The sequence below is a fragment of the Aquila chrysaetos genome, chromosome 9 (genome assembly GCF_900496995.4).
Source record: "Aquila chrysaetos chrysaetos chromosome 9, bAquChr1.4, whole genome shotgun sequence".
NCBI classification, from domain to species: Eukaryota; Metazoa; Chordata; class Aves; order Accipitriformes; family Accipitridae; genus Aquila; species Aquila chrysaetos.
Genome location: NC_044012.1, coordinates 4,884,982 through 4,902,231, shown reverse-complemented (window position 1 = coordinate 4,902,231; position 17,250 = coordinate 4,884,982). Strand labels below are relative to the sequence as shown.

The 17,250-nt window shown below is 37.0% G+C and overlaps 1 protein-coding gene across 2 annotated transcripts in view; it reads left to right on the top strand.

The window, feature by feature from the left end:
* Window positions 1-17,250, top strand: part of CDH13 (cadherin 13) — a 517,159-nt gene that overhangs the window by 194,032 nt on the left and 305,877 nt on the right. For both annotated transcript variants that reach the window (XM_030026184.2, XM_030026183.2), the window contains exon 4: window positions 13,636-13,752. In XM_030026184.2, the coding sequence (XP_029882044.1) occupies window positions 13,636-13,752 (117 nt within the window). The remainder of the gene's footprint in view (window positions 1-13,635; window positions 13,753-17,250) is intronic.

Genomic DNA, 17,250 nt, shown 5'->3' with positions numbered 1-17,250 from the left:
ATATAACAAATTCCTCTAAAGCTGAATCAACCATAAATGGATTATGCAAACTTGTTTCCTTTCTTGTAGATAAATTGTTTTACAGCAGTGTTCATTATGAGAAAGTTCTTTGCCCACTGTAGTACTTTATCAGCACAGAAAAATCTACAGCTTCAGTTTCAATGGTAAAAAGACACCATTCTTTAATATGAATGCAGCTTTTAATCTTAGCTCAGGATGTTGGTGGTTTTTTTTTTTCCTGCCTTATTTAAAAGGCAAAGGTTGGCAATTTATAAGTTCATATTCCTTAAACCAAGTTTCTGTATGCAGCTATGAAGGGAGTTACATAGTATTTAAAGTGTATGAGCACAATCTGACTGAGATGCACGATAGAGAAAAGACGGAGGAAAAAAAGTGTTTCTTTGGTATTTAAGAAATGTGTAAGTTTTTATACAAACATTGAAAGTATGCAGTGAAGAAATTTGGGGTTATTGAAGACTTTGGTTTTGCTAAAAAATAAAAATTTATACCCTTTTTTAAAATCAAATTCATATTCAGTGTTTTAATACTTCATTCATAACACTTTGGCATTTAACTGAATATTGAAAGAAGTACTCAGAGTGTGACACTACTTCTGGTTGGTTTTGTGGAATGCCTTTACTAGGATTTATGAGATAGGCTGTTAAACAGTAAGCAAGGACTGTGCATACATATTTCACATTCGCTCAATGCTGTTTCTGCTAGCAGAAGGATTTTATCTTAATCATGGGTTAGTCATAGTCCACCGAAAACTAAGCCTGTTTTAAATCATAGGTGGCACAAATATTTTGCACTGAAGTCAGGCTTCAGCTGCTAGGCACACTTGCTGTCATTTGGGACCCACTGGCACTAGTTTCTAGCATTGCTGCTGACTTGAAAAGGGAGTACCAGGGAAGTTAGAGACTTTACCTAATTAGTAGTGGGATGAGATGCATCTCTGTTGGCTATCACAAGTGTCACTGAAAATCAGACCCAATACCTTTATATTCCAATGTGACATTACAATTCAGCAAAAAGTCAGATATATTTTCGTCTTTGCAAATGGTTTTATTGTTGATCAGTCCTTGCAGCCTGGATTTAAATATTTACTGGGGGGAAAAAAAGTACTGTGTTTTGTTTTGTTTTGTTTTTTAAGTTTCTCTCCATTGTTTTAACAGTATTTCCTCCTTCAGGGTTTGTTTGGTTTGGTCGTCATGACTTTGGCTATATTTTGAATGTAGGCTTTACAGTTTGTAGAAGTAGCCTGGATCATAGTCTGAGAGCATGCTCAGCAACATAGTTTTACCATATTTGGTTCTCTTCAACTGAAAGTACCCTCTGCTAGTAAAATTCTATGTTTAATTTTGAGCCAATGATTTTGCTGCTATAAATTATTGCATCCAATAGAGAAGAAAGATCACTACTGTCAGTTGAGAAACACTTAGGCAAATTCAAGTCATTCTTTTACAAATTCAAAAGAAGCAAAAAGGTGTGCGTTTCAGTGTTTCTCATACTGATAGCATCAGCAGAAAAAAGATTCTACTGTATTTCTATATAATCTACAATGAAATACTAGTGAATACTTCTTCAAAATTATTGAATGAGACATGGTTGTTACTATCAATATCAACAAGACTACTTGCTTCTCTTTCTTTGCTTGCTCAAAACTCTGAAAAAGGCAAATAATAATTTACTTGAATCTCTATGATTTTTTTTCTGACCTAACTACCTATGCATTAATCTAAGAAAGTACTAATCCCTGCAAAGTACTTATCAGTAGAAAAGAAACCCATAATTTCTGTCTAGATAACTAGTAAAATGAATTATTGCACAGGTTCCATTTCATTCTGTAGCAAGATTATTCCAAACTTCCATCTTATTTATCATCTTCATGTTTCTGTGAATGATCTTTTCAGCCAAATAAGCTCCCTAGGCCACAGTCTCCACTGATTCCATGCAATTCCTTTTTTTTTTTTTTTTTTTTTTTGTTGTTGTTGTTGTTGTTTGATTTTGCAATTTATGCCACTAGTTCTCCAAGTGGCACAGGCATTACTTACCCTGTCAAGTCATTCAGATTACAGAGATAACCTTTTTGTTTTCATCTTGTGCTGTAAATGTAATAAATCAAATCCTTGCTAAAAGCAAGTTTTGAATTTTATATCATGAAATTTGCATTTCATGCTCTGTTGCTTATTCACAGAAGCCATCCAATCTGGAAAGAAAAATAATACCACATGACTTGTGTAACTAATACAGACAAATGTTTCTAAGCAACTGCCTGAGCAATCTGAAGATCAAAAATTACTCATCTGAGAAACTTGCTTATAATGGTAGATAATGTATTTGTTCACAGATTTCAAGGTCTGTTAATGGACAGTTTGTAAACTGAAACAGAGCCAAAAATGTATCAAATTATGAATGCTGCAATTTATTAACCTGTCTCTATGAGATAAATTCAGCAAAATAAAGCTATTTTAAGCTAAGAAACTGATACAGTGCTTCACTCTGAAACGGTCAGGCAATAGCAACCAGAACCTTAAGCACTAAGCTGATAGGTCGATTTTGTTGCAGTGCTACATTCAGATACAAAGAAAGTTGAATAACGCAGAGTAGAATTAATTTTCTTATATTCCTTGGAAATTCTGCATTTCATAGAAGCAACATGCTGTGAATAATCTGATATACGCAATGGGTCTTTGGTCACATTTTGAAGCAGAACATTTGTACTTGGCATGTGCCACGAGAATTGAAGAATTCATCTTTTGAATTCATAATGCCATTTAAATACAGTCCAGTCGAGATTCTTCTGGGGCTAGCTGCATGATGGATAATTATGAGCAGAAGAGAGATTTTGCTGATTTAGCTCAAGCTGTGAGAACTCAGGTTTTTAATTCTAGGATTCTCCTGTTTAAATTCTAATGTGTCAGTAAAGGCAGCAGACATCCCAGGTCTGACTTTAATGACTTCAGTGACTTTGGGAGCAAGACAATGCGTATAGATAAAAATAAAACTCATCTGTCAGAACTGAACAAATATGAAATACGAACAAAAAAGTAAAGTGGAAACTAAGGGGTGGATGATACTCTGTTTTGGTTGGAGCTCAGGTTTTTGAATGCATTTGAACGCATTACTTCTTTCTCAGAAAGACACTGGATTAGAAATCAAGAGACTTGAGTAGACTTTTTAGATCTGTGGGGTGTAAGTGCTAAAATAATGTGGTTTGCTGGAAAGTCTCTGGAGGCAATTACATTAGAACTATAAGGAGTCTGTATCTTCTCTATCCCCTGTGAATGCTTTGACCACTGGACTATCTGTCCCGCTTCAGTCACTCCATTGTAGTCAGTAAGGAGCTATGGAGTGCTCCAACCCTGCTCTGACAGTTTTGAGACTATTATTTCTTTTTATTAATCTCGGATGCTGCTTCCCACTGACCGGAAACCCGGAGTAGGTAGCCCATGGCCAGTGTTACAAAAACAAGGCTGTAGGAGTAGCAGTGGAGTTGCCGAACAGTTGGGATGCAGGCTGGGAGTAAGGTTGGATCTGTCTTCTCTTGGCCAGGAAACTTTAATAAAACCTCTTTACTTGGTGTTTGTGTAGGTGGTGACTGTTCTCATCCCATGGAGACACGCAGTTAAAAGTCAACAGGTGTGAAGTAGGGAATACAAATATTTCTATGCTACTATGGCTGCAGGTTGTTAGGGCAAAATGCTCAGATCCAAACATATGAATTTTAATGGTATACAGTATTGAACTATCAGTGTCACATTTCATGTATTGTAAAGCTGTACTCGGCTTTAGTTTCAGCAGTTATAATCCAGGAAAAAAAACCCCTTCAAACTATTGTAAACTATAACTCCTGCCATTTTAGGCTCTATTTCCTGAAGTATGTGGCAATTAATATTGCTAGCAGCTTGATGTTACTGCTCATGAATCATTGATCTGTTCCAGTATAGCAATTAATTTGCTCCTGATTCCTGACAGGTACACTCTTTGAATTTCCTGAATTAGACTTAATTGCCAGCATGTGATTAAGGAGAAATGTGAGAATCCACTGAGATCTCCAACCCTATGTCTGGGTCTCCATCTTGCATGTTTCACTTTTCTTTTGGAAATGTTCCGCAAAAAAGCTGAGCTTTGATTTCCCACCCCAAAATGGATATGGCAAAAGCAAAACAATGTTGCTATTTCTAACTAGTGTATTTTACAAGTTCTACAGAAGTTAGATCTAGAAGTAAAATTTGAGTGAATGACTTTTTTTTTTTTTGTCTTGATAGTCATACTTTTTAAAAAGTTGTTTTATTGCCATGTGAATTTTTAGATACCTCTCATCTCACTCAGAACTTCACCTGAATACTCTCTTCTTCAGTAATACTATGTGGGTCTTTAAGAATGTCCAGACTAATGAAAGGTTTAGAACTAATGGGGCATTGTCCTGTGAATTTAATTGGATCACTATGTGGGAACAAATAACACAGGGCATGTTCAGGTCTTGTATTTTCATCTTTGACAAATGCAGTCAAAGTCCAGTACAAAGTTGAGTACTACTCAGTAATAAGAAGCTGTTCACAAGACAGTACAACACCGTCTTTTTATTTGTATCACAGAATAGAATTAAGCTTCTGGTATCAGGCAGTTACTGTCAGTTAATTTGTCTGTATTGAAGAGTGAAAAGACAGCCCAAGTTGTGAAATGGATTAATACACCATGATTTCAGCTCTTTGGACTCAGTTAATGCCTGTTAATTAATTTGTTCTGAGTAGCTGGACCAAGCGGTGAAGTGGATTAATGCACTAACATTTCGGCTCTTTCGACCAAATTTCAAATCTAGCTTGGTGAATGAGGAGTTTTGCCATAGCCTAGATCTAAGTGGGCATTTTGTCTTCATCACAGACTACCACTTCATTTGTCAGTCTGGCAGCTCCTGTATGGGAAAGCACAAGAATGCCAGCGCTGTAGAGCACTATGCATGGTCAAGTCTAATAGTATATATCCAGATGTTTGTTGTGCAGATCTATGATCTAAATATAATGCATTCCTGCTCTGCAGTCTTATGTAACATATTGTTTTTGCTAGGTGTCAAAACAGCTCTGATCTAATGGAAAGGAGGAAGGAAGTGGTGCAGGCACGTGACTGCAACATTACATTACGTGCAAGGGTGTACCAGTACTAATGGAAAGAAAAGTATTGAAACTCCCTCCCAGTTAACTGTCCTTGATTTACTGCAGCAAGAAACAGACTTCTCAGAGTCTCAATAAAAAGGGTCTTGTTTTTCAGCATGAGGTAACTGGCAACTTTTTTGCAACACCCATGACCAGGTCTCCTATATGTAATGTGTGCTGTGCAGAGTATGATTCATCTGGGTGTGCCCAACTGGCTGCACATGCGCAGCTCAGGTTGCCAAAATGTACAGGGTAGGGTTGTAGGACATACAGTGAGTGTCTGCATTGTTTTTTTTTTTTTTTTGTTTGTTTGTTTGTTTGTTTTTTGTTTTTTTTTTTTAACTGAGTTTTGTGAAATGTCAGGCCAAAGGCTGAATTCCTTGTTCCTTCCCCCCCGCCCCCGGCTCTGTGAATTTTATGGCATGGGAAAATAAGATGTTTTTCTGGACAGTCAGGATGAGTGATATATTGTGAGAGAAGGAATGGATAACATTTAATGTGTGTATCTGTCCAACATGACATGAGTTACTTCTCATTTTAAATAAAGATCTGCTTTTATTTAAAGTGAGAAACAATGACCTGGAAGCTTTGGAATCCATGGGTCTGCTGGTAGCTTAACAAGGGCCTTCTCTTTCTGCTCTCCTCCTCCTTGAATTGCTGCTTACACCATGCACACTGAGTTTAAAATGCCACTGTTGTGATTTGACAGAATTTATAGATTCCTTGAATTGGCTTGGGTGGCTGTGCATTGGGAAAATGGCAGGGGAGGAGAGAACAGGGTCCTGAATGTGTTAAGGTGGGATTTCACCAGTTGTAGACAGATCTGTGGCATATACAAATCTATTTGCTGCAGTACTTCATGAATGTCATGTTAGCTTCTAATGAGAAAGCCAGGGGTTAAAATATGGCATTGTGAGGAGCTGCTGTTACTTTTCTTGTCTTGAATGAGTTGAAGCACCTGTACCAGAAGTGTTCCTAAATCTACCAGGATTTCAGAAATTTTGACACTGGCTGTGCTTTTGGTGGGGGAATGGAATGGGTTATCTGATAAAGATGGGTGAAATAGGGAAGCTTTGGAGTGGTAATGCCAAGACAGATGTTGCTCAAAAAAAAAGCATAAACATATTTAAAAAAAAAAAAAAAGGTATTTCTGGAAAAAAAAAATGCAAATTTGAGATGACTTCTGTTTGGGTTGAGTTGTAGCATCAGTGTTCAAGAGAAACAAATTCAAAATAAATGTTAAGAAATGAATGTTTTACAAAGAAAAACAGGACTTGCAGAATTACACTGAGACCTGGAGCCAAGAGCAAGTGAGGTGTTACTTGAGAATGCAGGAGGTGCACAGGAAGAACAGAAGGATCATGCAGAATTTAGAAAAGAATAGCAAGGTAAATAATAATTGTTTAGAATTAGATGAGGGGTTGTTTTGTTGAGGGAATGAAGATGATGATGAAGTTGAGGGATAACAAGGAATATGTGGCAATAGACCTTTAAAAAATGGTTGGGGAGTAGGACTGAGAAGGTTTTAATTGTAATCACAGCTTGGAGCCTTGTAGGAGGTAGGAAGAAGTGCATTTTATGCATCCATTCAGACATGGGACTGGGACTGCAGCCACTATATCTATTAAACAGCATACATGACTTTAACTTACAGTATTATTGCTTTAGGGTATCATGAAATTGCTTTTGTGCAGCACTGTTATAATGCAATGAATTCCATAGCACTTGAGCAATCCAGAACATGGATATAAAATGTGTTAGTTTTCTTCCCTATACTTATAGCTGGTTGCCCTGCAGCAAGGCACAGAAAGCTGTTTTTCCAAGGTAGGACAACTTCTGCTATTTATTTAAAGGGTTTGTTTTGCATAAGAAATACATTTCGTTATTAGAAATTGTCCTTGTATCCCAGAAGTGAAACATGGAACAGCTTGTTCATGGCTGCTTGTGTTATTCCATGTTTGGAGTTGTCAATTGTCTGCTACTGATCCACAGATTTTGTGGCTTTATATAGGTTACTGCCCCACCAAAAAAGTTTCATCTTTGATTCATTTATCGTTCCCTAGAATTGAGATATGTGTTCTGTGTGTTCTTTCTCCTTCTCACTCTGGAGATCAGGATGTTTTCAGTGTGTGTGAAGCTTGCTGGGGGTTAAAGGGAAGCTCTCACATTTTGAGTTCCTCTAATAGAAGTGAATAAAGGAGTCCACTCAGTGGACTCAGTAGGAATATTAAGAGTAAGAAGTTAAGGCTTTGTGTCCATGCTGTGCAAGGAATTTTCCATGTGGCTTTGGTTAAGTCTCAAAAGGATCAGATTTGTGAAAGTTTTTAGTTGTTTCAGAACTCCACTATGTGTCTAGTACTAATTTCAATATCGGTTTGGTATCTAACCCAATGGGAGATGCTTTCATTAAAAGCAAAAAGAAAACCAAAGCCAAAAAAAACTGTTTTCAAGGTAAATTTTTTTTATAGGACACTATTCTTAAGGCTCATATGCTTTGGCAATTGCATCAGGAAGTGCTTTCCTTATTTATGCTACATTTACTTAAGGTGCTGAAGGTTTTGGGACATCTTTAACAATTTTGAATTTTTTTCTGGCATGTTGTAAAAGCAGTCTGGTTTTGTTTGCTTTGCAACCAGTGTAAGCATGGTGGAGATGGGGAGAAGGGTATTTTTAATGGTGATAAGTGATGTGTTAGTGTATCCTAGTGAAGACAGAGGCATAAGGTCAGCTGTTGTATTTTTCCTTAAGCCCATATTTGCAATGCTGTTTGACAGATGCAGTCAGTCGGAGCATATTTGGTTGTTTGTGTATATGGGATACCTCATTATATTTAATGAGCAGTGTGGAACCAATACGAGATTTCCTGAAAGGGGGTGATTCACATATGGTTCAAAATGAAAACAACACTCACTAAATGATGATAAGAAAAGTCTGAAATGTTAATTAAAAAAAGAAAAGGCACTTGGTTGTCATTTCTGTATTATTGTCAGAACAGGTAACTCCCATGGTTAATGTGTAAAAAAGAAAAGTTAATGGCATTTAGTCCATTATCATAGAAAAACTTCTCCCTGACACAGAATAAGGCAGGTGTGAAGATAAACGAAACTTATACTTGAATAGAAACAGGACTTTTCCATCAGAAAAGGTACTGCAGAGGTTCAGGGCAATAATGGAAAGTATAATTTCACAAAGCAAAAGTTCATATTTGTCTCCACGATAGTTGACATTTTGTCACATATGCATTACAAAAACACTTTAGAATAAATTAGCATTAAAGTAGTTATGATTTATACATGACGGAATGACTTGAACAAGAATGAAATTTTCCCTAATATGTTCTTGACTCTTCTAAAGATAAAAGGAACCTCCATCCTATAAAAATACATATAGCACAGCTAGATGAATGGCACAGTAGCAAAGCTGTAGTCTGAGATTACCAAGTATCTGTGAAGTTAACAGGTATACTGGTTAGGCAGTGTAAGGATCTGCCTCTCTGTTTATGTAACAATTATAATAGTAGAAACACCCAGCGTAATTAAATCAAGTTCCACCAGCAATTTCCATTACCCAGATGTTATATCTGACCATGCTTCAGAAGCCTGGAAGCTTATGTGCTCTGACATAACTGACTCCCCTTAGCATGCTAGATTTTAGCTGGGTTTGCTCTTCTGAAGTATACAATGTGATTCTTAGGGTGACATTTACAGGCATTGAGGACAGACTACTTTTGAGCAGATGTTTGTGTGTATGCCATTGACCTTTGCAATTCTTAACTTTATTCATTGAGTTAATTATTTGTTTCCACAGTTATTCTTTAACTTACCAAGGAAGTTCCAGCACATTTCTTAGATTTTCATATTATTAACAGCACGAGAAAATATTTTTCTGCTTCGGCACATGTTTTAGAAATCGTTAACTATTAATACTGCTGGTAATAACAATATTCTGATGATAGAAATAAGACACATAAAGCAACTACTTGTGAAATTTCAGCTGAGAATTATATAAAGATTATTTCTTCTTAAGTTGGTCTGCATGCAGTTTTAGTTTTTCAGTCTTATCTAGTCATGTTATTTTGTAGGAAGACTGATATACCACTGAATACCACATCCTATTTGCTACTTCAGAGGAATTTTGCTTGCAACAAGCATCCAATTAATTTTGTTTATTTTTTTGTGTTTGGGACTGACCTCATTTTATACCATCAGGCTTAGTATATAAAAACAACTAAATGGTAAGAAACTCAACCACTTTTCTGGTCACCATAGTGGATTACAGATTGCCACTCCAGTGATGTTTCCAACCCTTATTGTGACAAATCGATATCAGTATTCAGCCACCTTATTCCCATGACAAGTTCTAATGAAATTTTCTTTGCCAAGAGTAATGGTGCCTGCTACTGGATAGTGACTAGGCCATTCATTCAAATATTCAAGTACTGCAATGCTCCCAAGAACCCCTGGTAAAAAGAAAGAAAAACAAAACAGAGTGGAGAGTTCTCAAGGGATCTAGGGAAATTGCAATTTGCGTAGCATCATAGTTTGGGCAGGCTGGTATCTTTCAATAAAAGCCTAACCTAAATGCTGGAAAAATAAGGAGGCTGTGTTTGTTGCTTGCTTAATGTGAATAGGGAATCAAGCTTTGTTGCCAGTGAGTCGGCATATTGGGTGCTGAACTATTGCTGTACTGACTCCACGTCTAATGACGTAAAAAATAGGGTGTAAAAGCTGGTTATGAATGGTGGACATTGAAATGATAGGTGGATTCTGATCAGGTAATCCACTGAAAACCAGCAGCTGAAAGATAGTGATCACAAATATGATATTGCAGTTAAATAGTAAAAATAAAGAACCTGGTGGGATTTCTGTCCTACCATCTTGGTTTGAAACAAACAAACAAAAAAACCCCAAAACCACTCAGAAAACAAGAATTTTTATTTTTGGTGCACTTTTCTTAGGAAGGCATATATTTATTATAATACATATATATTTAAAATTTTGCTTGTGGATGGATGTTTCTGGACATACACCTTAGGTTTCTCTTTGTTGTACAAAGCAGCAGGCATGGGAGAAGCAGATGGTAATCATAGCCATTGGCTCTCTGGATGCTGGTTGAACACCACACATCTGGGAAATGCCATTCTAAGCTCTCCAGACTTCTGGCACATAAATACTTGTCTGGAGTCATGGCTGCCACAAAGTCATGGTAGGTAGTATAGTCTTTGATCAGCTGGTTCCAGCAACGATGACGGAAAACTCCTTTGTGGGCTTCACTTATGTCAAGGGGCAAAAGAAGGCTCCTGTTATAATGTTAACCTGATATTACAAGAAAATTTGGAGTAAAAGTACCAACTCTATCTGGAGTGGTTTCATATCCCTTGTGAGTTGCTTCTTCAAGAAATTAAATAGGTGAATTCAGTAAAAAATATTATATATGCAGTATATCCACCCATGAATGAGAATCTTTTCAGTGTTTTAACTGTTGAATCAGGTGCTAAGTGCACATATAATTTCAGATTCCTTGGTTTCTGTCTTATATACTGGTTGAGGATCAAACTGTCAGTTGCAGCTGCTTGGCATTAAGCAAGATGTTCTTTCTTTTTCCCTGTTCTTTACAAATGGGGAAATCATTATGGTAACCACAAACAGCAATGAATTATTAAACGTGTTGGTGAAGTACTCTTGACCTTTTCTTCCCTTCTGTTTACCTGCATTCCATAGTGATGCTTTTGGCTACTCATTTAATCAGTCATGTTGCTGTTAGACACCAGGGGATGATGAGAAAGAAATAATCATGAAGAAATCACTATTTAAAAACCAACACTGAGATTTAAAGAATAAACAGTGTGAAGCATACTCAGAGAAGTGCTTACATTTGCCCAATCTGCAGAAGCTTTCTTCTCCATGCAGCAGACTAATTGTGCTTAGAAACAAACCAATAATACTATTTCTTCCTTTTTTTGTTCCAAAGTCCTGCTTGGAAATCTGGACTTGAAGGCCTTAAGTCTTACCGCCCTCCTGCTTTCCTTTAGAATTTCATTGTTTTGTATTAATGACTGCAGTGTTGGCTCATTGAATATAGTTTGGCTGCTTCTTCCATGTGTGGACCTTCTGGGAAAGTGTAAGGATAACCTGTCATGAGAAAGTGATGAATTAATTGCTTATGGATCTATGAGTACCAAAATTGGGAGATCTAGATATTGAACAATCTGAAAATTCCTTTTACTTCTCAAACTAGCATAGAAAGAAATATGAAACATTCAGGGTTGGATAGGGCTCTGAGCAACCTGATCTAGTTGTCTGTGGTCATTGCAGAGGGGTTGGACTAGATGACCTTTAAAGGTCCCTTCCAACCCAAACCATTCAATGATTCTGTGATACAAAGAGATGTAAATCTGAAAAAATGTCTTGCTCATTCCCAGAGAGCATGCATCTGGGAGTTCTTCCTTACATTTTCATGAGCTGAAGGGCAACCATGAAGATAGGAGTTAGCCCAAGTGAAAATTGTGATCAGTTGAGCACTGCTGCTGCTGAGGTAAAGAACTGATATTTCCTTTTAGACGTACTGGTAGTCACTTTTACTCTCCTTAGAAATGTCACAGATACATGCCAGCCAAACTGTCTGCTGTGTTTACAGTGTAAGTGATTTTGAAAGCTTACTGCTCTGTGCATTTGCCTTTGGACAGAATTCAGCTCTTTCCTTTTTATTTGACACTTCAGATGTTTTTATCTTGAACTTTCTCATGAATTTTTATTAAGGAAAATTCTTTTGGGAGAGGAATTGAAAGACAAAAATAGGGACCCAAGTGGCCTGCAGACTGAAAGATTAGAGAGAAGTGGCAAAGCCTTTGGGAGAGATGGGAATGCTGTATCAGGGTGAGCCTCAAAAAGTTAAGAAAATTGGCAAAATTGTGAGAAGGGATTCTCTGCGTGGTTCCCGCTGCTCTTTGACTTTATCGTGACTAAAGCTAACTGTTGAAGACTTGAGTTTCCCTTGCTGCTGTTTGTTGTCAAATTTGAAAAGTGATGCTAAAGTTAGCAGAGGTGGAGCAGTGTTTTGGTGATGATAGACTCATTAGATGGGAGGCACCTCTACAGATGGCAGCAGGAGCAGCCTGTGGAGTTCTTGACTGATGGATAACCAGATTGTGCCACCAAGAAAACTCCTTATGTAATAAAGCAGCAGCTATTAAAACAACAACATGGATTCCAGAACTGAGAAACTTAGCGTTTTGGAGTTTCTGCATTAAGAGAGCAGAGAAAAGTGTCATCTGTAGGATGTAACTACCTTATTGGAATTAGACTTTTATTTTCAACCTATGATTTCTTTTGTAAAACTGTCACAACAACTTGAATGAATAGTGGTGATCTAAATCTTTTTCAGTTTCACAGTTCCCAACACAGTACAAATGTGTGCGTTATTTTGGTTTGGGTTTTTTTGTGGGTTTTTTTGGTTTGTTTTGTTTTCAGAAAGGGGCCTGGATCAAGGGGAGAGCTTTGGGAGGTGGGGAGAGGCTGGTTTTGACCTTGGTAGTAACTGTGCTTGGAGAAGAGAGTTGCAGAGACCGTAGGAGGAAGCAAAAGGAAGAGGGTGGTCTCTGGGAAACTGCAGCTCATGCAGAGAGAGCACAGAGGATCAGAGAGCAGACGGGGAAGGAAGGCAAAGGTGTGACAGGCAGAGTTTTCTAGGGGCCAGAGGCCACTGTGAAGAGTTTGCTGTAGCTCATGAAGTGCTGAGTTGCCTGAAGCTCAGCTAGAACTAAATACTCCAGAATATGCAGCAGGAAAAGTAAGGCTGGTGTATAAACCATTTCTACTTTTGTTCTTTCTGATATAGTAGCATGAAGTTTTCTCTAAGGAAAAAAACCAAAACCAATCCCACAACAAACCCAAACAAACAACCTAAAACACCCAATAAAAAAAACCCCTACTAGCTGGTGTTCTGAGTTATGCCTGGGTTTTGGTGTCTATTTTTAAGTTACAAGCTTTTGGTGTTTGTTAAGAGTTCATTAGCTGGGGACAGTCTCAGCAAATTCATCTGTAAGTTCTGTCTGATTAAAAAGCCCGCACTGAGAAGCGACCAAATATAAATGCAATTTGAGAGGTGAAAATTATGTAAGACATTTAAAGTGTGGCTTTTTACAGGTCTCATGCAAGTATTTGAGGTAAGCCAGACCTTGTTTAAGATTTATGATTTAAGCAGTCATCAGGTTAGGATGGTAGACATACTTGCTTAGGTTTAAAATCAGTCTACAGGAACACAAAATGAATACAGCCTGTCTACTGTCACTGTAGTAAGTCCAGTAACCTGACAGATTTAAATAAATAGTTTGATATGTTATCAGTAATTTCTGGAAAACATATAATACAAAACTTAGATTCTGGTAGTTCATGTTAATTTTGCCTAAAGATGCAGGGAATGGAAATAACAACTGAATATTGTTTTGAAAATCTTTGTAATCGGTCTTTTTCTTTTTTAGGAAATCTTAAAGATAGAAGGCAACCTTGGAATTCCAAGACAAAAAAGGGCTATTTTGGCAACTCCAATATTAATTCCTGAAAATCAAAGACCACCGTTCCCCAGATCTGTTGGCAAAGTAAGTCAAGAAAGAACTGTATTAGATTTTGATATTAAATAATTGATCTATTTATCTTAAAATTTTGTAATACCTGTCATGTTGGTAGTAATATCTCAGAAAAAAATTAAGAAACGTAAAACTGAATAGAGAAGATTGTTTTTCTGTCTATAGTATGTAGACAGATGAAAATGGCTTTGTATTCATGGCAGACTTTAACAGCATACCTTCTGGTAAAAAGCATTAATCGGCGACGTATGTTTTCATGTATCTGCTGCCTTCAGTAGAGGTTGCTGCCTACCTGTGTATCTGTGTGTTAGACTGGGGCTGAAATCTGGGCCAGGAATGTTATGATGAATATTCTCCTGCACAGTGTGGATTATATTGTTTCTATTCTCAAGACCTAGAAGGAATTCATAAGGTATTACATGTAAACATGTCTTTTGTTCATTCCTTAATAAATTTCTAGTGTCCAAAGATGAAATAAGTCTTTGCAGATGTTTTCAGTTTTATTTTTTTGTTATTTGCAAAGGTCTGACAAAGTGGAAAGTTTTTCTTGTGTCTGCAGGCAACCAGATAGACGAGAGTTCTAAGAGCCACTTTTCCAGAACTTCAGAAATACAGCTTGTATATACAAAATCATTAAAACTAAAATACCAATAATCGTTCAAATGACCATTTAGGCATCAGAAGTTGTAATTACAAGAATATATTTTGCATGTTGGCAGTTTTGAAACAGGGACTCCTATGCATTGCTCTGACTTTAGTAGGTGTGTTAATGGCATGATGGCCTACCCAGCTGTGGACTGTTCCTAATTCCCACAGATATGATCGCTGGACCTAAATGCGCAGCCCGAGGGCAGAATTTTACTCTACAATTGATGTGTCATTTAGCCAGCTGGCACCTAATTGGTTACTTTAATAATTAGGAAAGTTCGTTTTCCTATCAGTAAAAAGAATAATCTATGAAGATTTAATTTTCTCCCCTTTCCCCATCAATAATTTGTACTGATCTCATAAAGTTCCATAAGTTTTTCTATCTTTCTGAAATATTTTTAATGTGTCCTAAACTTTCTAAAGACGTTTCTGGTTTTTCCTTCAAGTTTCAGTGTCTGAGAATTAACGATCAATAACTAAAGTAAATATTGTTGGTTAATATGTTAGTGATAGTTAATTTTTAAGACTTCAGTTGTGCCATTTTAAAGCAGTCAGAGAATTAAAAAGGTTATTTATCTGCAGATCTATAGCCTTTATTTTTTTTGTTATTGATTTATTTCTCCCTGCCCTATTCCACCCCTACTGCTTGTGAACACTGAATTTTTGGATCTGAGGTAGTCTGAGTTGCTCTCGAGAAGTGCTTTCATTAAGAATTTTTATTGGAAGTTTAGAATGCTAGTCCTGATAACTGAGGTTCCTTAAACAGAGTGAGGTGAATCGGGTCCTATTTGTACTTAAACATTTTCCTAGCATTTTGTCATCTTGATTTGTTATCGTTCCTGAAATGCTAGTCAGGGATCACAAGTGCATTAGATGATGTACAAACACAGGAGTGCAAAAACATCCAGTGGTCTGTTTTTCAAAGGCTCTAAGATACCTATCTTTAATTAATGTTTAAATTATAGGAACTGCAAATGATCAGCATCTTGAAATACTTTGAGCTGTCATCAGTTTTAAAAGTCTTTAAATATAATCTTTTTTCAGTATATTTCTAATTTAGGTATCTAGACATGAGTATTTTGGCTATAGTGTATTGCAAGTAGTAACATGGAGTGTATATGTGTCATGTGAGACAAAAATTTTAGAGATATTTAAAATAATGGAATGAAATATTCTAGGTCAACTGCAGTAATTTGCAACTGAATGCTTAACAAAGCATAAATAAAATGGTTTGAAGCCTCAGACATACTGATGGTAGGGAAGAGGGTCTATTGTTCCCTAACTAAAAAAATCAGTAGGAGTCAATGCTGAAAATAAAAGCAGTTCTTTTAGGTCTTTTTGACATGTCACAGATCTTCATAAAATAGTCCTTGAAGTCTTCAGAAATAGAATAGTCTGTACTAATCTAGAGAGCCTTAGACACCCAATTCGTGTACTTGTTTCAGATCCTGCACAAACTGTAGAAGTTGTTGATCATCTGTCTCGTTTAGCTTTAGATGTTTATTGTGAACTGTATGTAGCTTCATGTTTTTGCAAAATTTCATTTAGTTGCCCACTTCTGTGAGGCACAAGAAACACATTTATTTTCTTTTCCATAATATTTTGGGGTTTATCTTCAGAAGCCTCAAGAGGACACTGCATGGACTGATGAGTTACAACTTCTGATGTGTATGAATTTCTCTTTAACTTAAACTTTGCCATCTCTGGTCTGTTGTAATCATTGTGAAGGGACATTGCAGATGTACTTAGTAGCTGGTTATTTAGTGGTTTCTAAAGTGTTTTGGGGAAGAGAGAAATCATAGAGACAATGGATAATTTGCATGTTATAATAGAATTTTAAAAATGAGACAGAAGAAGAAAGGAAAGCAGATTCTGGATCAAAATTCTGTCGTGTAACTGCCAGCAGTCAGGGCTGAGGACTCGTGTAGGTTTGCTGTGATGGGAACAGCAGAGTTTCTCATGCTGCGGGGGCTTGCAAGGACTCGCCCTGTCTGCCCAACACGGTGAGCAGTGTCCTTCTGAGCTCCTCTGTAATGGGCATTCCCAGTCAAATCTCCGTGAGATTGAACTGCCGGGGCAGTTTAGATTTTATTCAGACATAGCAGTAAACTAATTGAGGAACAAGGAATTCCAATACAATAATGTGTGTGTGTGAATAACCACACGTTTTCCAGTGTGAAAAATAATTCCAACTTTTGTTTTGCTTTCATCTTTGTTACTGCAATGTTACATTTTCTGCTCATCAGGAATGTGAAGCTTCCCTGAGTGAAATATAGGATAGTGATAACTTCAGACATGACTAGTTCTGTTTGATACCTTCATGTGGTCCGGTTTGGATGTCCACATAAAAGCTAGGTTTCCAGTTGCACCTTGAGTGTGTTATTTCCCCTTTCACCTGCTCTAGCAAATTACTGGTGTATTTTATTCATCTGTCCTGACTGCCTCTTGCTTTCCAGCCCGTTCTATGTTGCCTGGAAATGCACAAGGTTGTTTGGAAGTGATTGCAGCATCCACCAACAGTTGAACTGCTTATTAGCGCTTAGCTGGGAGCAGGGCAGATGTGCAAAAATAGGAGAGCAGAGGAGAACAATTACTTAGGTTTTATTTCACAATTAGGAAACAACAGCAGAAACAACAAAAAAAGTGGATTTTAGGGGACTTTATTCATTAAAGTTTGGTAATATAAATCAGGAGGGAGAAATTGCACTGGACGAGTGAAAAAAATGGTTTGTTTTAATTAACTACAAAAATTCAAATTAGTATTTAGCCTAACAAGGAAATACATGTGTAGAGGCTGTTCTCTGTGCTTTTACTGGCTTTCCAGCATACCCACTTAGGAATTAGGTTATTGCCTTGCCATTT